We start from the raw sequence: 23,700 nt of genomic DNA, 5'->3' as shown, positions 1-23,700 counted from the left end.
AAAAGTACAAGTTATCGTATTCCCAACTTGCCGACTTTTGACGAAACTCATGCTTCTTTGATTCATTCACCCTCCAAATCTTCCCGCCACTTACTAATATTATTTATAGACTCTTGTAACCATTTTTATTAATAAAATAAATCCCTTTTATCCTCAACATAATTTCTTTTTGAACTTACGTCGACTAACTCATGATGCGACTTTAACGTGCGAAAATTCGAGGCGTAACATAACTTTTGCCCGAATAGGCCTAATTTTGGGCAAATGTTAAGCCTTAAGGCAGAGGTTTCGCGAAAGTCTTGCCCTACGATTTTTTTTTTTTACTGAGCGGGAGTTCGAACCCAGAATCTCGGGATATTTTCGGCCACTTTTTTAAGCAAAGGGCAAAAATTAAGGACCAGCAATTTAAGGGGCAAACATTAAAGACCAGTGCCTTTGAAGGGAAATCCATGCAAAAAAATGTTTTAAATATTAGGGAAGCCCTTAATAACATTTAATCATCATATTCTTTTTACGGGAAAGGCTCAAATATGCAATCGAACTATCATAAATAGCTTATTTATGACATTCGTCAATAGTTTGGGCCGATTTCATTCTTGGCGCTGCCAAAATGCTCAATCCATGCCATTTTTCATTAACGTCGATTTTATAATACCAGATATGGCACGTGACCTCCAATTAGATGTCCACATCGTTTAATTAAATCAACACATATTAAATCCTTAATTAAAATGTGGTGGTTTAATTAAACGACGCGGACCTCTAATTGGAGGCCACGTGTCATATCAGATTGTATTGTAAAATCGACGTTAATGAAAAATGGCATGGATGAGTCATTTTGGTAGAATTCAAGCAATGGCATAAATGAGCCATGCTATTGACGAGTGGTATACATGAGCCATTGCCGATAGTTTGATGACATATTTGAGTCTTTTCCATTCTTTTTATTAAATAATTAAATATTATTAACGTTATCCCCTATATAGTCAACTCATTTTAAGTGGGTCGGATTTAGGATGAGTTGAGTCCTAAATAAATTTAAATATTAATCTAAAATTTTCAAATATTTTTCCTAAAAATTGCGTAATAGTTGTTACGTCATTAAATATGTAACAAAATTATATTTCCAATTAAAAATAACCATGAAAGCTAATTGCAAAATTCAAAGAGACTAAATAAAATTGAATGACTATGGTGGTCAATTACTATAAATTGAGTGATCGTTCCGACATTAACCCCTAGAATGCTTTGTTATGGTCCAAGACTCAGGAATTGGGATAAAAACTAAAAAACAATATACTGTGACACGAATTTAGGAAAAAAATTAAATGAAAGCAGAGATCCAAAATCCAAATTACAACAGAAAGAAAAAACGGTATATATATTATACATCTAGGAACGAAGAGACGGTGGATTTAAGTGAAGGAAAAACAATCCCTAACTAAATATTACACTCTATTCAACTTGCAGGACAATGTCGTTGGAGCTCCCAAGTGAACTGATCCACCAAGCCAAGATCTCAACCCGAACCGAATCGGGTCAACCCGATTACAACCCAAATGACCCATCACTTCCATCAATACCTTCTCTTTCCGCCACTATAGCCGCCTTTGATCCTTCTCCACCATATCTCCGTTGTAACCATTGCAAAGGTAAGCTTCTCAGAGGGCTACAGTCGTTGATTTGTATATACTGTGGCCAGAAATTGCAACAAAACCCGGAAGTTTCTCCTGACCCGATTTCATTTAAGTCTACTGTTGGTTATCAATGGTTTCTTCAAGCTCTGAACCTTGATGGATCGGTATGTTGGGTCTCTCTCATAGTTTGACAATGCAAGATTATATCTTTTTTATTGTATTTGCGGATTGGGCTTGAGTTGTTTATCTGATTTTTTTTCTTTTGTTGGAAATGTATGTATTTATACTGAATTTGAACCCATTGTCACCTGCAATTAGTGAGTTACGTAGTAGTTAAAATGTACTAACTTAAAATCCTCGGTGGATCGTGTTAGGATCGAGAACCCGGGTAATGCGGAATTTAGCCAAATAATATTATAATGACAATAACAAAGACAATAGTAAGTTGATAACAACGGCAAGCAAAGAAAATAAATGAGGCACAAATTTAACGTGGTTCGGTCGGTGTCGACTTTCTCCGAACAAAGTGACCTACGTTCCGATACATTCGCTTTAGAGAGAGGAGCAATTTCACTATATCAACAAGAGTACGATAGCTTTCCAGAGTACAAAATTAGAGTAAATACTCTAATTACCCCAAAAGTATCTCAAGAGAATAACCTCGCGGATCTTGCTCCAAAGAAGGGTTCACACAAGTGTTTCCCAACACGTAACTCTCTTACAATAATACTCTAAATAAAGAGGAGAGAAGAAGACAAAGCTAAGAGATGAGAAGCTCTTGAATTGTTTTTGGTGTGTCTTCAACTATGGGAAACCCTTCTATTTATAGCAAGAAGTAATTGGTCTCCAGTTTGATGCCATGGGTAATGTTATGAACAAATGTATCCACCACATATATTAAAACTTGGTGCCCAAGTTCAATCTTCCACTTGGATTCTTGCTGTGTGTGCTGGTGAATAGGCTTATGCCTATATCAAAACGAAGCCCATATTACAAATCTCCACAAGAACCTTGGCCTAATTTTGAGTGATATAGTAATTTTGCTCCACTATCTCAGCTAAAGCCCATATGGGCTAAATCATCCTTCATAAAAGGCAATCAAGTTCAAGCAGAGCTTGAACTTGCCAACTGGAAGAGGCTTTGTAAACATGTCGGCAGGATTGTCTCTGGTGTTGACTTTCTAAACAAAGACCTTTCCTTCAGCAATAGTTTCCCGGATGAAGTGATACTTGATATCTATATATTTCGTCCTCTCATGATACATCTGATCTTTAGTCAAGTGACTGGCACTTTGACTATCACAGAAAATGGTAATACCACCTTGGTATAAGCTGAGTTCACCAAATAGACCCTTCAACCATAAGGCTTCTTTGATCGCCTCAGTCACTGCCATATATTTTGCTTCAGTAGTAGATAAAGCTACTACATGTTGTAATGTAGCTTTCCAACTGATAGCGCAATCACCAATGCAAAATACATAGCCTGTTAGTGATCTTCTTTTATCAAGATCACCTGCATAATCTGAGTCTACAAAACCAACCAAAGAGTTAGTATTTCTCCCAAACTCTAAACATGCGTTTAAAGTACCTCGCAAGTATCTGAGAATCCATTTCACAGCCTGCCAATGTGATTTACCCGGGCAAGCCATATACCGGCTTACCACACTTACGGCTTGTGAAATGTCTGGACGTGTACACACCATTGCATACATAATACTGCCGACTGCACTAGAATATGGTACTTGTGCCATATACCTCTCTTCTTCCTCTGACTGCGGTGATTGAGCAGCTGATAACTTAAAATGAGCAGCAAGAGGAGTACTCACTGGTTTAGCATCTTTCATGCCAAACCTCTCCAAGACTTTCTCCAAGTACTTCTTCTGGGTCAGGAATAGCCTGTTGGCTCCTCGATCTCTTTTGATCTCCATGCCAAGGATTTTCTTAGCTGCTCCCAAATCTTTCATTTCAAATTCACTTTTCAGCTGACTTTTCAAATTATGAATTTCTGTCAAATCCTTTGCAGCAATGAGCATGTCGTCAACATATAACAATAAGTAAACAAATGAATCATCATTTATCTTCCGGAAGTAAACACAACTATCATACATGCTCCTCGAATAACCATGACCCAACATAAAGGAATCAAACCTCTTGTACCATTGTCTTGGAGAAATTTTATCTAGACTGCTTTAATCCGTACAAGGATTTCTTCAACAAGCAAACATGATCTTCTTTTCCTTCAATCTCAAAACCTTCACGTTGATGCATGTATATTTGTTCCTCAAGTTCGCCATGTAAGAAAGCTGTCTTAACATCAAGTTGTTCTAACTCCAAATCATACATGGCAACTAAGGCAAGCAAAACACGAATGGAGCTATGTTTAACAACAGGTGAGAAAATATCATTAAAATCAACTCCTTGTACCTGACTATAGCCCTTTGCAACTAATCGTGCCTTATACCGTGCATCTTCAACCCCTGGAATGCCATCCTTTTTCTTGAAGACCCATTTGCAACCAACAATTCTCTTTCCTGATGGGGGCTTTACAAGAGACCAAGTACCATTCTTGTGGAGAGATTCAACTTCTTCATTCATTGCAATCAGCCACTTGGCTGAATCAACACCAGAAACTGCTTCTGAATATTTTGATGGTTCTCCAATTTCTTCAGTTTCCTGCGCAACTGAAAAAGCAAATGCAACATAATCTGCATACCTTCCTGGTTTTTGAATTTGTCTCCTTGGTCTGTGTGTGGCTATGGAATACTCATTTGGTTCAACTTCTGGAGCTTCAGCTTCTGGCTCAACTTCAGGAGTTTCAACTGTATTTTGTTCCACAGTTGATGAGCTTGGCTCAGAAGGAATGCCAAGCTCAACCTCCACCTGCTCATGTATACCTTGCTCTTTGCTCTTATTACAAGAACTAGAAGACTCTTTTCTGGGATGTAACATAGAAGATTCATCAAAGGTTACATCTTTTGATCCCATACATGGCAACTATAAATTTTCCGGTTATGCTAATTATAAATTTTGGTGACTTGGGATCAGGATACCAGAGTCTATCCTTTCACCCCAGATGCATATCCAAGGAAAATACACTTTTTAGCCCTTGGCTCTAATTTTCCTTCATTCACATGCATGTACGCGGGACAACCAAAATTTTTTAAATTTGAATAATTAGCAGGAGTACCTGACCACATTTCCTCTGGAGTCTTAAAGTTCAAAGGTGCAGAAGGAGCACGGTTGACAATATAACAAGTCAGAGATAGCTTCTCGCCCAAAAGGTGTTTGTCAACCCAAGATTTGAAATCAAGCAACGAGCTCTTTCCAAAAGAGTTTTGTTCATCCTTTCTGCAACACCATTTTGCTGAGCGGTCATCCTCACAGTTCTATGTCGAGCAATTCCTTCATTTTTGCAAAATTCGTTGAACTCATCATTACAAAATTCCAAGCCATTATCTGTTCTAAGCCACTTGACCTGTTTTCCTGTTTGCTTCTCAATCAAAACTTTCCATTGTTTGAAAGTTAAGAAAACATCACTTTTATTTTTCAGGAAATAAACCCAAACTTTCCTTGAATAATCATCAATGAAAGTTAGCATATACCATCCACCTTTTGACGGGGTACGAGAAGGACCCCAAAGATCCGAATGAATGTAATCTAGAGTACCTTTTGTTCGATGAATTGCTGGAGATTTGAAGCTCGACTCTTTTCGCTTCCCGAACACACAAATTATAAATTTTGGTTCGCAACTCCATATTTCCGGTACTTTGTCCACATAGGATACCTCTTTTGTTGAGAATGGAAAGACCTTTCTCACTCATACGCCCCAGTCGCATATGCCACAATTTAGTGATGTTGGAATCAGGTTGATTTGATGTGGAAACTGCAGCAACACCTATAACAGTGGATCCCAATAAAGTGTACAACGTACCAGATCTGCGTGCTTTCATTATCAGCAAAGCACCTAGAGAGATTTTCAAAACTCCACCTTCACCTGTGTATTTGCACCCAACAGATTCTAGAGTGCCCAATGAGATGAGATTTTTCTTTAAGTCAGGAACATATCTAACATCGGTGAGAGTTCTCACCACGCCATCGTGCATTCTGATTCGGATTGTACCTTTACCAATAACTTTGCATGGAGCATTGTTGCCCATCAAGACAACTCCACCTCCAACAGATTCGTATGTGGTAAACAAATCCCTATTGGGACACATATGATAAGAGCAACCGAATCTAAAATCCACTCATCATTAGATTTAAAGCTATTGGTAGTAGCTAAAAATATTGTTCCTCGATCTCATCCGCAACTACACTTGCTTCACGGTGTTAGTATTTTGGTGCTCATTTTTCTTTTCCTTATGCTTTTCTCTGTTTTTCAACTTATAGCATTCGGAAATAATATGACCTTTCTTATGACAATATTTGCACACAACATGTCTGTATCTAGACTTTTTTTTTTGATTCAGCACCGGGTGTCCGAGTCTCTTTACATGTCTGTATCTAGACTTTGACCTTGATTTAGACCTCTCACTACTTGATTCTTTCTTATCAGATCTACCTCTTACAAACAAGCCTTCCCCAAGGGGTGTACTAGTTTCCCTAGTAATATCTCTATCTATCTGTTCTTTTGATTTTAAGATAGATTTGATATCTCTATAAGAGATATTATCCTTTCTATAAAGCATAGTATCTCTTATATGTTTAAATGACTGGGGAAGGGAATAAGCAATAACACGGCTTGATCCTCATCTTTAACTTCAAAGATCAATATTGCTCAAATCCATAAGAATGGAATCAAATGCATCAAGATGTGAGAGTATAGAAGTACCTTCAACCATACGAAATGTGTAAAGTTTTTGCTTCAAGTAAAGTCTATTTTCCACTGTCCTCTTCATATACAGGGTTTTTAATTTTTCCTATATGCCTTTGGCTGTGGTTTCTGCAGATACTTCACGTAAAACCTCATTTGAGAGATTTAAAATGATACCTGATTTTGCCTTTTTGTCTATGACGGCAAACTCGGGGTCCGTCATACTTTCTGGTTTCTTCTCCTTTCCTTCCAGTGCCATATCTAAGCCGTCCTGAATTAGGATAGCTTCCATCTTCAATTGCCACATCCCGAAGTTTGCACTTCGGTCAAATTTCTCAACGTAAGTCTTTGTTACAGTCATCTTTGGCTATTGAAATTAACCCGGTTAGATCCGGCTCTGATACCAATTTGTTAGGATCGAGAACCCGGGTAATGCGGAATTTAGCCAAATAATATTATAATGACAATAACAAAAACAATAGTAAGTTGATAACAACGGCAAGCAAAGAAAATAAATGAGGCACAGATTTAACGTGGTTCGGTCAGTGTGACCTACGTCCACAAGCGGAGAGGAGCAATTTCACTATATCAACAAGAGTACAATAGAGAGTACAAAATTAGAGTAAATACTCTAATTACCCCAAAAGTATCCCAAGAGAATAACCTCACAAGATCACTCCAAAGAAGGGTTCACACAAGTGTTTCCCAACACATAACTCTCTTACAATAATACTCTAAATAAAACAGGAGGAAGAAGAAGACAAAGCTAAGAGATGAGAAGCTCTTGAATTGTTTTTGGTGTGTCTTCAACTATGGGAAGCCCTTCTATTTATAGCAAGAAGTACTTGGTCTCCAAGTTTGATGCCATGGGTAATGTTATGAACAAATGTATCCACCACACATATTAAAACTTGGTGCCCAAGTTCAATCTTCCACTTGGATTCTTGCTAATAGGCTTATGCCTATATCAAAATGAGGCCATATTACAGATCGATATGTTCAGTCTCTATTCCTGAAATGCACATATTTTGCTTATTGTTCTATATGATTATGTTAGTTGCTTCCTGTTATGGGGGAATGATAATGCAAGATTAGATCTTTTTTAATTATATTTTGCGGATTGGGCTAGAGCTATTTATCTAAAAAAATTAATATTTTTGGAAAATATATGTAGTTATACTGAATTCGAACCCATTGGGCCATTGTAACCTACAATTAGTGAGTGCCGTGGTACTTCAAATCTGCTTATTGCTTTATATGGGTATTCTGTCCAGTTAAGGGAGAACGATAATGGAAGATGAGAGCTTTTTTTTGGTTATTTTTTGAACTTTTTTTAAACACTCGTGTATTTACACTACGGGGTCGTTTGGTTGTTGGTTAAAGTTATGCAAGTATTAGAAATGTAGGAAGACTATTCCCATTTGCATATTCTGGACCATGTGGTTGGAAAGAAATAGTGCGTGTTTTGAATGGAAGAGAAGTCACATACATGGAGTGAAGCACAAATGTTTGCAATATTTATATTTCTGGTGTAATAGTAGCACAATAGCGAGTATGGATCAATTCTTGGGTTTCTTGTATATGTTGGGTGGGAATATGTAGATTTGTCTGGTTGGGGGATGCTTAGTCATGTACTGCTTTGTACCATTTTGGTGCTTTATTAAAACTTTACCTTATCCAAAAAAAGAAAAAGAAATATAGGGACTAGTTTTGCAGGGTTTAGTTATTCCATCTTCTTCACCTCATGAAATAATTTTAAAATGATAACCAAACACTGTGGTGTGCTGAATTTTATACAAAGCAATTAAAAAGCCACCAAACATGATATTAGCTATGCTAGTTTTAATACATGAATAACTCCCTTCCTAACCAACAACCAAATGACCCCTAAGTCCTAACCCATGGCAATGAATTAGTGGTGCCGTTCCGACATTCAACCCCTAGAATGCTTTGTTATGGTCTCAGGAATAGGGATAAAAACTAAAAAAATTACTGTGATATATATGAATTAGGAAATAAGGAAATGAAAGCAGAGATCCAAAATCCAAATTACAACAGAAAGAAAAAAACAGTATACATACATTGAGGAACGAAGAGACAGTGGATTTAAGTGAAGGAAAAACAATCCCTAACTAAATATTACACTCTATTCAACTTGCTCGACAATGTCGTTGGAGCTCCCAGGTGAACTGATCCATCAAGCCAAGATCTCAACCCGAATCGAATCGGGTCAACTCGAATCGAATCGGGTCAACCCCAATACAACCCAAATGACCCATCACTTCCATCAATACCTTCTCTTTCGGCCACCATAGCCGCCTTTGATCCTTCTCCACCTTATCTCCGTTGTAACCATTGCAAACGTAAGCTTCTCAGAGGGCTACAGTCGTTGATTTGTATATATTGTGGCCAGAAATTGCAACAAAACCCGGAAGTTGCTCCTGACCCGATTTCATTTAAGTCTACTGTTGCTTATCAATGGTTTCTACAAGCTCTGAATCTTGATGGATCAGTATGTTGAGTCTCTCTCATAGTTCGGTAATGCAAGATTATATCTATTTTGTTGTATTTGTGGATTGGGTTGAGTTGTTGTTGTTGTTTTTTTTTTTTTTTTGGTAAATGTGTGTATTTATACTGAAGTTGAACCCATTGTCACCTACAATTAGTGAGTTAAGCGGTACTTAGACAGTTTTCACTTTTTCCCGGAAAACTGTTTGGACATAGAATTGTTACAATATTGCAGAATTAAGTTGAATTTAAGAATTCGAAAAACTCCAAAAAGCCGTTTTCACAATTTTTCACTCAAAAATTCAAAAACAACTCTAATTTGTATTCATGTTCAAACACAATTACAATTTCTGAATACCATTTTCAACCTGAAAACAAATACTACTACTTTTTTTCCTTGGCCATGGATAGTTTTCACTTTTCTCCGAAATTGCACCAAAACGCTCTCCTGACCCTATTTCATTTAACTTTACTATTGGATATCAGTGGTTTCTTCAACCTCTGAACCTTGATGGATCGGTATGTTGGGTTTATGTCGCAGTTTGATAATGCAAGATTATATCTTTTTTATTGTATTTGCTGATTGGGCTTGAGTTGTTTATCTGAATTTTTTTTTTTTTTTTTTTTTTTTTTTTGTGGAAATGTATGTATTTATACTGAATTTGAACCCATTGTCACCTACAATTAGTGAGTTATGCAGTAGTTAAAATGTACTAACTTAAAATCCTTGGTGGATCGGTATGTTCAGTCTCTATTCTTGAAATGCACATAGTTTGCCTTTTGTTCTATATGATTATGTTAGTTGCTTGCTGTTATGGGGGAATGATAGTGCAAGATTAGATCTTTTTAATTATATTTTGCGGATTGGGCTAGAGCTATTTATCTAAAAAATTTAATATATTTGGAAAATATATGTAGTTATACTGAATTCGAACCCATTGGGCCATTTTAACCTACAATTAGTGAGTGCCGTGGTACTTCAAATCTGCTTATTGCTTTATATGGGTATTCTGTCCAGTTAAGGGAGAATGATAATGCAAGATGAGAGCTTTTTTTTGAACTTTTTTTAAACACACGTATATTTACACTAAGGGGTCGTTTGGTTGTTGGTAAGAGTTATGCAAGTATTAATGTAGGAAGACTATTCCCATTTGCATATTCTGGACCCTGTGGTTGGAAAGAAATTGTCACACCCTAACCTTATTAGGGTGTGATGGGCACCCGACCCTTACCTAGAGCCGAGCGAACCCGCTGACTCTTATTACATACATAACCCTTTGCTCTTTCTAAATTAATAAAGATGATATACTTACTACGACTTTCGAAATATTCTTTTTCGTTGCTTTCAAATCATACAAAATCGTAAACATATAGACCTCGTATCATAACACAAAATGACACGTCGTCATTGGAGCCGCCCTCACGAATCGACAACCAATACCCACGACGCTCGTCTCGCAAAGTCTCTAACATCCATCCGTAAAGCATATCATACAAACTCGACTCGCAACACTCCCGAGCAAGCGGAGCCGCCAACCCACCGGAACATCTTCTCGTAATGGTCGCTAATCATCCGGGAGTACCGCGCGGCATGAAACGCGGCCCCGAAGAAAGGGGTCGATGCGAACGTGTGCGAGTATGCAGCGTAAAAATACAAGACGAAGTAAAGTGTACCGAACGCGAGCATAATAGTCCGAATACCAACGTACTTACATCCGGCATCCAAATCATACATAAGGGTTCAAGACAACTAGGATAATCAACATATCATACGAGCCGACATTAACCGACCGATCATAATCCGGACCGTCAAAATCACATATACACAAATCATACACACATACCGCGCCCAAATACCCAATGTCAATAACACACACACACATACCGCGCCAAGAATCCGGGGTCATGTCACGGCCATATGCGGTCAAGTATCCACGTACAATATCACACATACACATGCCGGCCAAGAATCCAATGTTATGTCACAAATCATGCACAAGTATCCAAATGGACACACACACACATACCGCGGCCAAGTATCCGGTGTCAATATCACACATACACACGCACATACACATATACACATACACACATACCGAAATCCGAAACCATATGCACACATATCCGCACCCGACAGCACACACACACTTACCAACATCCGAAGACTCAATAGAACAATCATACTCCTGTCGTCCGACAACCAAAACATCGAGTTACGGAAGATGTTCCTATCGAATGTTCGTAGCAAATTATTCATAACAGATTACTCACATCAGATCCTTATATCGATTACATATCCAAATCAAAAATACTTTTACCCGAATACTTATATCGGAATATTCATGTCGAATGCTAATGTCGAATACTTATATCAAAATACTTACGTCAGAATGCTTATATCAAAACACTTATATCGGAATATTTATATCCGAACGGTCAAAGCAAAACACTTCATCGAAATTTTCGATACTTATACCGTAGAATACATACGAATCATAACAAACTCGGAATGATAGCCAAAAGTTTACCCTTAATTATTGTACGAAAATCGGCCAAATAGAGCAATACGGTTAGGTCTCGGGAATTGTGGGCCCACCTCGATCACGTCGAGGTGGCGTACGAAATACGGACGTTAAGCTTTATGGAACCACCCGTGAAGGTCTTAAAGTAGTTTGGTTCCATTTGTGAAAGTTAAAGGTGTTTAAGTTATTTTCCAACAAAACATAAAGTATCTAATTCAATTCCATTGAATGAAAAGGACCAAATTTAAGCTCGGATTTCTAAGAGTAGAATCATCTCCGAGGTTCCAACCATAACCTATCACATCTAGGACATGCCAAGAGAAAGAAAGGGTAAGCCTTACATACCTTTTCTCGCTTTCTTAAGCTTCTCCAAATTCAAGTCCCAAATGCTTCAAAATCTACAATTGGTCACAAATACCAAACATTGATTATAAGCCTTTAGGAATTTAATCTTGAATCAACACTTGTCTTAATTTCTCAAGTAAATCCACTTATGTTCTGCCGAAATTTCGTGAAAAGATCTCCCCCGTAAATATACCATCCCCGAGAATATAACTCGCCAATTTAACAACAACAAACCCGAGAATTCAACTCGGCCAAACTATCAACAACAATGCCAACCATCATATCTCCAACTTCAACAATTTATTCAAAATACATTCCAACATTAGTAGCTCCTTTTACATAATCAAACAACATTTCATTTATATCCAATTCACAATTGTTCACACATTCAAATACTAATCAAAACCATTCAACAATATTCTAGAACACTTCGACAACCCGCACAATATTTCAAACGGTTCAACCAACACATACACTACCCAAATTCTTTCAAATCCAACAAGAATAATTACAATACATTTTCTTTCTTCCAAATTCATAAACTACACCAACATTCTACATATTAGCAACATTATTCCTACAATTATAAGAAACCATACTAATGTCATATTAACTTCTTCCATAATCCGCAAACGATTACAACTTTATTTCAAGCCATTAAATCTTCATTTAACAACATGAAATCCACAACACAACAACAATCAAAATACTAAATAAAATTAGCTCATCATACCCCACCCAAACAACCCCTATACGGCTACCACATCAACACCGACAAACGAATTTATATCGCTATTTCTTCCGTCCTAATCCGTTAAATCTTTAAATAAACTTGTTAACAATGAAAAGGAACCTTCATATTACCTTAAGTAGGCAGCCACCATGTTATCACTCTCCTCCTTGGTTGATTTTTAGCTCAAATTGAAGACAACGCAGCGACAACACTTTTCCCTTCATGGGCTTCGGGATTCGGCGCTCGGATTTTGGTCAAAATTGGTTTTTCTTCTCCAAGGCCTTTTTTCTCTATCACTCCAGAATTTTCTGGTTGTTCCAGATCTTAAAATGAGGAGGGAAGGGATGAAATATCACTTAAATAACATGGGTCATGGGCCTAACCCTTTTGGGCCCGAGTCGGGCCTAGCCCACCGACCTTTTCGACCTTAAAACGTCCATATCTCCTTGTACCGACGTCACACGGGAACCCACAACCTATGGTTGGAAAGATAATTCAATTATCTACAACTTCTATTTCTTGGTATTTTTCCAAATTCCAAACTTATAATACCGTTTTTACCCCTCGAAGTCGTCACCTCGAAAATGTTACTTAAAAATATTCGTTTGGAGGGCTTCCACTTTGATTTGGCCCAAGGGTCCTTCGTAGTCGTGTTTAACTTTACATATGTGATTCATATAACTTGTCACATGTTCCAAAAAAATCTTAACGTGTGGGCCCCACCTCGCCTTACAAATAATTCGACGTTCAAAAATACGGGATATAACATCCTCCCTTTAGAACATTCGTCCTCGAATGTTCAACCGACCTTAGCGGCGTTTTAGCACTTCGGGTGGGGTTCCTTTATAGTTATTCTTCCTTCCATGTCCATTCTCACGGTACCTTCATTATCAATTCATTCTACTTCTTTCATATATTCTTCGATACGTCGATATGTTTCAAACTCCGGCCCCGAGCTAATAAATTCCCTTTCTTAACATTTGAAGATGTTATGATTCCTTTCTAATATAATATGGTCTCTCCCCCTTTATAAGGAGATTCTTATCCGTCAATCCGACCTCGAGTAGCCTCGTCTTTTTCGCGCATAATGTATCGAAAACTTCTTACCGTAAATCTTTCTTTCCTTTGTGTCTATGTCATCACAAGACTTAATCATTCGTTTGCTCGCTTCACATCCCTTGTCATAATCACTATTACTTTAAACCCACTTATTGAAATCGGTTCTCGAGTCTCACATATTCTTCTCCCGCTCTATATTACCACACTTTATTCCTTTCACGTGCCTATCCTTGAGTTCTTACCCCAAATAGTCTCGTACTTTACCGATAGTTTCGTTCGGGGTTTCACTTACCGAGGTTCCCTTACTCTTCACCTTTTTCTAACACTTTGACCTCTTTCTTTGCCATCCACTCACTCACTTTCTTTTTCAAACATCAGAGTATTAAGACTTTCCTATCCTTGGCCTATAACGAAAATAGCGGCTCATCTTCTATCACTTCGCACCATTTATTTTCTTACCACCACTCGTGTTTCGTATCCTTTACTCGGCGAGGTCTTGTTTATCAGAATACGGTCGTTAGGACATACGTGTCCACTAATACAATCACAAATGAGGCATCATACGCATTCGTATGTATATACGCGATATTATCAACTAGCTCACACAATACCTCCAAACGTCATTCAAGCTGTCCTAATTCCAAAGTCAGTAGCCGTACTTTCTCGTCTCTTCTCTAGTCGGCTCGTCGCGTGCTACGTGGCCTTTTATAACCTCCAACCATCTCGTATATCCTAATTTCACTTAGGCTATTCTAATTTTTCATTTGTCTCTCACAACTAAATCTTTGAAATTTCTTGCATACTTCTGGGGTCACCCATCCCGAAATTGCTCCCACCCGAAAGACGCCCAACCTCGAAACCTTGGTGGAATTTGTTGCCTTAATGCCGGTATAATCACGTCCACTTCCTCGTATGTCCTTTACTACATACCGAGCAAATCAAGGTTTTACATTCGGACATATTCGTAACACGTCCCTTCTTGTACAATAACCGTTTTGCCCTTTTCGCCTTCTATATCACCTTCACAAATTTATTATTCAAAATCTCAGACGCCGCAAATACCACAATACCTTACGGGGCATATGGCTACATATCACCTTCTAGCCATCCGAACTTTACATTTCGTATAACGAACAAATATTTTTCGTACTTGCCCTCGTAACCTTTCCATATCGTTACTTGCTTCCTTCCGTCGTATGTAAGGCTTACATACGGAATTTCATTCTCCACATGACTTGGCTCTATCGCACGATCTATGACAAAAAAGAAGGTCAACATTCCTAGATGCCCCGTAGCCTCCTGTTTATAAATGTGGCGCGCTTCACACCATAAACAGGACTCTACCGGACACGACTTTGCAGACAACCCCTAGGACAGACCTGCTCTGATACCACTTTGTCACACCCTAACCTTATTAGGGTGTGATGGGCACCCGACCCTTACCTAGAGCCGAGCGAACCCGCTGACTCTTATTACATACATAACCCTTTGCTCTTTCTAAATTAATAAAGATGATATACTTACTACGACTTTCAGAAATATTCTTTTTCGTTGCTTTCAAATCATACAAAATCTGTAAACATATAGACCTCGTATCATAACACAAAATGACACGTCGGCTGTTGGAGCCGCTCACAGAACTGACAACCAATACCCACGACGCTGTCTGCAAAGTCTCTAACATCCATCCAGAAAGCATATCATACAAACTCTGACTCGGCAACACTCCAGGAGCAAGTGGAGCGCTAACCCACCGGAACATCTTCTGTAATGGCTGCTAATCATCTGGGAGTACCTGCGCGGCATGAAACGCAGCCCCCGAAGAAAGGGGGTCAGTACGGAATGTGTACTGAGTATGCAAAGCAGAAAAATACAGAAGACGAAGTAAAGTGTACCGAACGCGAGCATAATAGTCCGAATACCAACGTACTTACATCTGGCATCCAAATCATACATAAGGGGTCGAAGACAACTAGATAATCAACATATCGCCACTAGAGCTGACATTAACCGACCGATCATAATCCGATCTGTCAAAATCACATATACACAAATCATACACACATACCGCAGCCAAATACCCAGCGGTCACACACACACACACATACCGCGGCCAAGAATCCAATGGTTATGTCACTTACCGCGGTCGTATCCAGCGGACAATATCACACATACACATGCCGCGGCCAAGAATCCCGGCGGTCATGTCGCGACCCGCAGTCAAGTATCCAGCGGACAATATCACACATACCGCGGCCAAGTATCCAGCGGTCAATATCACACATACACACGCACATACACATATACACATACACACATACCGAAATCCGAAACCATATGCACACATATCCAGACCCGACAGAAGCACACACACACTTACCAACATCTGAAGACTCGACAGAACAATCATACTCCCCGTCGTCGACAACCAAAACATCGAGTTACGTAAGATGTCCTGTCGAATGTTCGTAGCAAATTATTCATACCGTATTACTCACATCGTGATCCTTATATCGATTACATATCCAAATCAAAATACTTTTACCGGGAATACTTATATCGGAATATTCATGTCGAATGCTAATGTCCGAATACTTATATCAAAATACTTACGTCGAATGCTTATATCAAAACACTTATATCGGAATATTTATATCCGAATGGTCAAAAGCAAAACACTTGTATCGAATTTTTCGATACTTATACCGTAGAAATACATACGAATCATAACAAACTCGGAATGATAGCCAAAAGTTTACCCTTAATTATTGTACGAAAATCGGCCAAATAGAGCAATACGATTAGGTCTCGGGAATTGTGGGCCCACCTCGGATCACGTCGAGGTGGCGTACGAAATTACGGACGTTAGCTTTATGGAACCACCTGTGAAGGTCTTAAAGTAGTTTGGTTCCATTTGTGAAAGTTAAAGGTGTTTAAGTTATTTTCCAACAAAACATAAAGTATCTAATTCAATTCCATTGAATGAAAAGGACCAAATTTAAGCTCGGATTTCTAAGAGTAGAATCATCTCCCGAGGTTCCAACCATAACCTATCACATCTAGGACATGCGAAGAAAAGAAAGTAAGCCTTACATACCTTTTCTTCTTAAGCTTCTCCAAATTCAAGTCCCAAATGCTTCAAAATCTACAATTGGTCACAAATACCAAACATTGATTATAAGCCTTTAGGAATTTAATCTTGAATCAACACTTGTCTTAATTTCTCAAGTAAATCCACTTATGTTCTGCATTGAAATTTCGGCAAAGATCTCCCCACCTAGAAATATACCATCCCCGAGAATATAACTCGGCCAATTTAACAACAACAAACCCGAGAATTCAACTCGCCAAACTATCAACAACAATGCCAACCATCATATCTCCAACTTCAACAATTTATTCAAAATACATTCCAACATTAGTAGCTCCTTTTACATAATCAAACAACATTTCATTTATATCCAATTCACAATTGTTCACACATTCAAATACTAATGCGAAACCATTCAACAATATTCTAGAACACTTCGACAACCCGCACAATATTTCAAACGGTTCAACCAACACATACACTACCCAAATTCTTTCAAATCCAACAAGAATAATTACAATACATTTTCTTTCTTCCAAATTCATAAACTACACCAACATTCTACATATTAGCAACATTATTCCTACAATTATAAGAAACCATACTAATGCCATATTAACTTCTTCCATAATCCGCAAACGATTACAACTTTATTTCAAGCCATTAAATCTTCATTTAACAACATGAAATCCACAACACAACAACAATCAAAATACTAAATAAAATTAGCTCATCATACCCCACCCAAACAGCCCCTATACGGCTACCACATCAACACCGACAAACGAATTTATATCGCTATTTCTTCCGTCCTAATCCGTTAAATCTTTAAATAAACTTGTTAACAATGAAAAGGAACCTTCATATTACCTTAAGTAGGCAGCCACCATGTTATCACTCTCCTCCTTGGTTGATTTTTAGCTCAAATTGAAGACAACGCAGCGTACAACACTTTTCCCTTCATGGGCTTCGGGATTCGGCGCTCGGATTTTGGTCAAAATTGGTTTTTCTTCTCCAAGGCCTTTTTTTTCTATCACTCCAGAATTTTCTGGTTGTTCCAGATCTTAAAATGAGGAGGGAAGGGATGAAATATCACTTAAATAACATGGGTCATGGGCCTAACCCGGTTGGACCCGAGTTGGGCCTAGCCCACTGACCTTTCGACCTTAAAACGTCCATATCTCCTTGTACCGACGTCACCTGGGAACCCACAACCTATGGTTGGAAAGATAATTCAATTATCTACAACTTCTATTTCTTGGTATTTTTCCAAATTCCAAACTTATAATACCGTTTTTACCCCTCGAAGTCAGGTCACCTGAAAATGTTACTTAAAAATATTCGTTTGGAGGGCTTCCACTTTGATTTGGCCCAAGGGTCCTTCATGAGTTGTGTTTAACTTTACATATGTGATTCATATAACTTGTCACATGTTCCAAAAAAATCTTAACGTGTGGGCCCCACCTCAGCTTACAAATAATCCGACGTTCAAAAATACGGGATATAACAGAAATAGTGCGTGTTTTGAATGGAAGAGAAATCACTAACATGGAGTGAAGCACAAATGTTTGCATAATTTATATTTCTGGTGTAATACTAGCACAATAGCGAGTATGGATCAATTCTTGGGTTTCTTGTATATGTTGGCTGGGAATATGTAGATTTGTCTGGTTGGGGGATACTTAGTCATGTACTGCTTTGTACCATTTTGGTACTTCATTAAAACTTACCTTATCCAAAAAAAGAAAAAGAAATATAGGGACTAGTTATGCAGGGTTCAGTTATTCCATCTTCTTCGCCTCATGAAATAATACATAAATTGACTCATAACTTGTACAATTTTTGATGTGGATTGTAAAATGATAACCAAACACTGTGGTGTGCTGAATTTTATACAAAGCAATTAAAAAGCTACCAAACATGATATTAGCTATGCTAGTTTTAATACATGAATAACTCCCTTCCTAACCAGCAACCAAATGACCCCTACGTTCTAACCCATGGCAAAGAATTAGTGAGTGCAGTGGTTCTCTGAATCCACTTCGCTAGATTATGTTGGATTTCTCTTCCTCTATCTCGAATCACAATATTGCTCATTTTTCTATCTCAATGTCTTCCTTGCTTCCTGTTACAGAGGGTTGATCATCCAAGATTGGTCTTTTTTGGTTATTACTATGATTTATGCTTCGGTCCTATGGTTCGATATATCTTTCTGTAGCTATGCAGGTGCAGATTTGGGTTGACCTATATATATAAAGTCTACATATAAAAAGGACTTAGTGGGTTGAAGGGTACTCAGAATCCACTAACTATAAAGTCTATAATCCTGCATCAGCCTCTGTTGTTCACTGAGTCTTCTTTCATTATTTTCTCTTATGCATTCTAGTATTTCTGATAGACTTTTGTTAACTTGTTGAATTAGGAGTATATGTAATTGAATTAGGAGTATATGTTAAGAACTCATCCCATTTGGTTTCCAGGAGAAGGTTGGAGCAGCTACAGAAAAGAATCAGGTAAACAAGGGGCCGAGTTCACCTCGTGATGAAGTTCTTTTATCTGATCTCCTTGATCTGAAAATAAGATGGCCAACTGAGCTGGAGACAGACAACACTATCACGAACAAGAATCTAGAGCAAAGCAAAAGCTCTTACAATCCGACTGGATTTGACCTGGACAACTTTCTTTCTTTTCCAAAGAGGGAAAACATATCCAGTGCGTACAAAGAAGACAGAGTCATAAGCGAAAATATTGGAGTCATAAGTGATAATATTGGGAGTGCAGTAAATGAAACAGCTGGAAGTGATGAGGATCTTAGTTTGTTTGAGAATCTTAGATCCTCTGAACCAGCTGTGACCGCTTCTACAGTCCAAACTAGTGATAATCTTAGATCGTCTGAACCGGCTGCGACCTCTTCTACAGTCCAAGCTAGTGATGACTTTTCTGGATGGCAAGCAGATTTTCAGAGGGCTGGTTCAGGAGAGAAGAATGTGTTTAGCACATCTAGCAGTCCTATCAGTTCTGCAGTTGGTTCTGGAGGTCAGCATGCCTTTGCAGCATTTGACACCTTTACGAGTTCCACAGTTAGTTCTGAAAATCAGCACGAGGCTTCCAAATCAACTGATGCTTTTGTTGGCTCAGATATTGATCTTTCTGCTCAGTTAGACACGGTTTTTGGAACCGCAGAAGGCCCAACAGATGGGAAACTGAAGGATGTTGTAGCAATTTCTTCTGCAGCTAATGATTGGCCAGCAGTTGACATATGGGATAGTGCAAATCCGGAAGCATTGCAGAAAGCTGGGGAAATTCTTCCAATTTCCAGACCCAAGGATGCTGATCTACCAAATAGTTCAAACGACCCCTCTACTAGCATTGATTGGTTTCAAGATAACACATGGCAGACTAATAATGCACCTGCACCTAAACATGATACAGAAAATGGAGATCATGATTCTTTTGATGAGTGGAATACTTTTACCTCCTCCGCACCCATCAAAGATCCCTTTGAGAATTTACCTGCACCTAAACTTGAAACAGCAAATGGAGATCATGATTCATTTGATGAGTGGAATACTTTTACCACCTCTGCACCCATCAAAGATTCATTTGAGAATGTTCTGGTGCAAAGCAACAATGACAATAGCAATAACAGTAACATGGAACTAACAAATTTCAGTTCAAACCTTGATGATATGGATTTTGGCAGTTTTTCGCAGTCGGATCCTTTTTCAGCTACACCTGGTAAAGAGGGTGTTTCTGCAGAAGTGAATGACAATATTTTGGAAGTTCCTACCATATTCAGGTGCGTGCATGTTTTTGTTATTTTTGTAATATGGCTTCAATATTTGCTGATTTAGGAAGACTTATCTTGTGGAGATTCCGAAGAACATAGACTTATCCTGTGGTTGGGGTGAAAAGAGAAGGGCTGGAGGATTGGAAGGAAATGCGAGGTATTAAAGTTAAGTTCCCTTATTTAAGAGTAAATAAGGTGAATTTAGAGGGTCAAAGCCTCCCTCTACATAAGCTTTTCCTTCTTGGAAAGAAAGGAGGAAATATTTTGGATTTGCTTCCGTCTATACAAAATGATTGAAGTAAATTGTCAGAATCTTATTTTGGGGAAATAAATCAATTAATTTCTCTCTTTCACCCTCCCTCTCTGCAACCAAACATAGAGTTAAGGAAGAATAGAGGAATTAGATCTAAACATATTAAAATCACAGAATACGAGTCTAAGAAAAAGCAATAGAAAAGAAAGAGAATCTGGAAGAACACAAGCTTCAGCCATGGCTCTGAAAGTAAATAAACGAATTAAATCAGAATATAGTAAGAATCACAGAATATAAATTTAAGGAAAGGGCAATGCAAGAAAAGCAGTATCCACTGAAAGTTCCTTGGAGAAGCTAAGGTATAATAAACCTAAGACAGCTTAGAAGTTTTATAGTTCAACTTAGTTCAAATTTGGGACTGAAGAAAGTAGGAACTGAGTATTGATTGACAACTGTTCTCATCCTGGAGCCTGGAGGTGCAAGGTCCAATTGTCACTAGACTCCTCTTCCCCTTTGACCTGCCCAGTGCCTCCCTCGCCTGAGAACCAGAATTTCAAACAAATGGAAAAAGAGATAAAAATGTGTTCATTAATGGGTTTGATAATTTTTAATGGCTTAGAGGTTGAAAAGATAAAAGCGTCTGGAGAAGTAGGTCGCATGCATGGTCTCTTTTGGGGCCGGGAAAGGAAAGTATTTCCGTCTTCCCAGCATGAGAATAACGTGTTTCCTTGTCATGTTACCAATCTCAAAAAAAAAAAAAAAAAAGTGTTTCCTTGTCCCAGAGAGGTGAACTCGCAACAATAACTTTGGAAAAAAATCAAGAGATATTATAGATCCCAAGGTGATTGACTTGCTAGATCTTTATTGCTTATTCATCCACCTATCTTCCTTGAGAAAATAACAAGTAGCTCTGTTGATTAATTGTTGCTAAACCTTAAATTGCTTTTCGTTTTTATTCTAGAGATTTCATGAGTGCAAAGAAACTCCAACCTGCCCCCCAGGAAAAAAGGAACAAAAAAGTAAAAATAAAAGAAAAAGAAGTAAGGCATATCTAGCTTATCAAAAGAAAATAAGCAAAAAAGTGCCTGTTAGAATAGATTTTATCTGTCTGTTCATATTCGAGTTTGTTTCGATTAGTTTGCTGGTTAAGAATGTCTATTGTTCTTGAGATAGATTTAACCTTGGGACGTGGCTAGAGTATCCAAGACATAATTTGAGATAGACTATTGTTCTTTAGATTTTTTTTTCTTGGGAAAGGGTTTCTTTTTTTCTTTTTTAAAAAAAAAATAAAAAAAATTCAAATTGGCAAGATAAAAGATACCTCTGACCTCTTTTATTTTTTTAAAAAGAAGAGAGATACCTTCTGACCTCCTATTGTATCTAGTGAACCATTTAAGGGACTATATATAATAACAACAATTTGTATTTGGTGGACAATTTGGAAAGAGAGAAACTCCAGGGTTTTTGATGATAGGGGTAATCATGTGCAGGATATTAAGATGAAGTCTCTACTTTTGTTTCACTTTTGGTGTAAAGAATGCTACTTAGAGGAGGAGGTTTCCTTAATAGATTTTATAGGGCAATTGTAACTGTTGTTTAGGATTTTTGTTGGCTGCGGGGACTTCTCCTCTGTAAATATGGTTTCAGCATTGCCCTAGTGCTATCAATACCAATGTTACCAATTTCAAAAAAAAAAAATATATATATATATAATAACAACAACATACCCAGTAAAATCCCACAAAGTGGGGTCCGGGAGGGTAGAGTGTACGCATATCTTACCCTACACGGGAGGTAGAGAGGCTTCTTCGGTAGACCCTCGGCACAAGAACAAGCAATTCTCTCTCTCTCTCTCTCTCTCTCTCTCTCTCTCTCTATATATATATATATATATATATATATATAAAAAAAAATCCATGGCAAAATACTATGAAAAGCATGATAATAGCTAACAATTTCACTACTGATACTGTCAAAGCTTACGTCTATTTAAAGATAGACTTCCACATCTCAAGGGGGAAGAGGCCCCATTGCGCCTGTAAATAAGAAACTGAGAAATACTTAGGAGACAATACTTAGAGAGGTTGCATTGTTAAATGATGATTAAATTAATGTTTTTTTACTTAGAGAGGTTGCATTGTTAAATGATGATTAAATTAATGTTTTCTTTGTTGTTTAACTTTTATTTATCTTCCTAAACTCGAGTTCAGTGAACAATTTCTTATGTTTCATTTGACATGTTTTAGTGGCGTTGATACCCCAAGCAAGGTTGGTGACGATGCTGGACATGCTTCAGAGAATGCAGCCATTCGTGCTGAATCGAATCCATCGAAGAATGATATGGATATAGAAGGTATAATGTTGCAAATGCACGATCTTTCTTTTATGCTCGAGAGCAATCTATCCATTCCCTCGAAATCAAACATCTCTCTTACCAAGGATTGATACCTCGGTTTGCTCACATGGTTTGATTTCAAGATTCATGTAATCAGGTTGTACCTGTTCATGTATTTTATTATAAGAACATATGATTGTTTTTGTCGTTAATTATCTTAAATTTCTTAAATGAGTGCGAAGGAGTGTCACGTTTATCTCCAGATATTTTGTTGTAACTGAAGAGAGAAGTAGAAGAGCTTGTTTTTGTCCCCTTTATTTTCTTTGGAGAGGTAAACATGAATTTCCCTACATCCCTTGGTGTATGTTTTCTGGTTTGATATGGCATTGTCAATGGACCAGTTTATGGGATACATATAGGAAAGGTATATAAAGATCAGATTGTTTTCTTGCAAAGACTTTTTTTTTTTTTTTTTGACTTCTCAGTATAGATTGCATTGTATTATTACTGAGATTTCATTATTGACGCACGATTGGGTACTCATGTTTAAAGTGAAAATGTAGAATTGAGAATTCATTGCGACTTAATAGTTAATACGTAAAACTACTGTGAATT

At 37.8% G+C, this 23,700-nt stretch overlaps 1 protein-coding gene across 1 annotated transcript; it reads left to right on the top strand.

Annotated features, from left to right (window-relative positions):
- The first annotated feature begins 1,361 nt into the window (after positions 1-1,361).
- Positions 1,362-23,540, top strand: LOC132035803 (uncharacterized). The gene is made up of 3 exons (XM_059425937.1): positions 1,362-1,801; positions 19,188-20,506; positions 22,997-23,540. The coding sequence occupies exons 1-3, from the start codon at positions 1,475-1,477 to the stop codon at positions 23,193-23,195; spliced, it is 1,845 nt and encodes a 614-aa protein (XP_059281920.1). The 5' UTR covers positions 1,362-1,474; the 3' UTR covers positions 23,196-23,540.
- The last annotated feature ends 160 nt before the right edge of the window (positions 23,541-23,700 follow it).

This window comes from Lycium ferocissimum, chromosome 11, assembly GCF_029784015.1.
Source record: "Lycium ferocissimum isolate CSIRO_LF1 chromosome 11, AGI_CSIRO_Lferr_CH_V1, whole genome shotgun sequence".
NCBI lineage: Eukaryota > Viridiplantae > Streptophyta > Magnoliopsida > Solanales > Solanaceae > Lycium > Lycium ferocissimum.
Note: the sequence above shows the minus strand (reverse complement) of the source record. Positions and strands in the feature narration are given on the sequence as shown.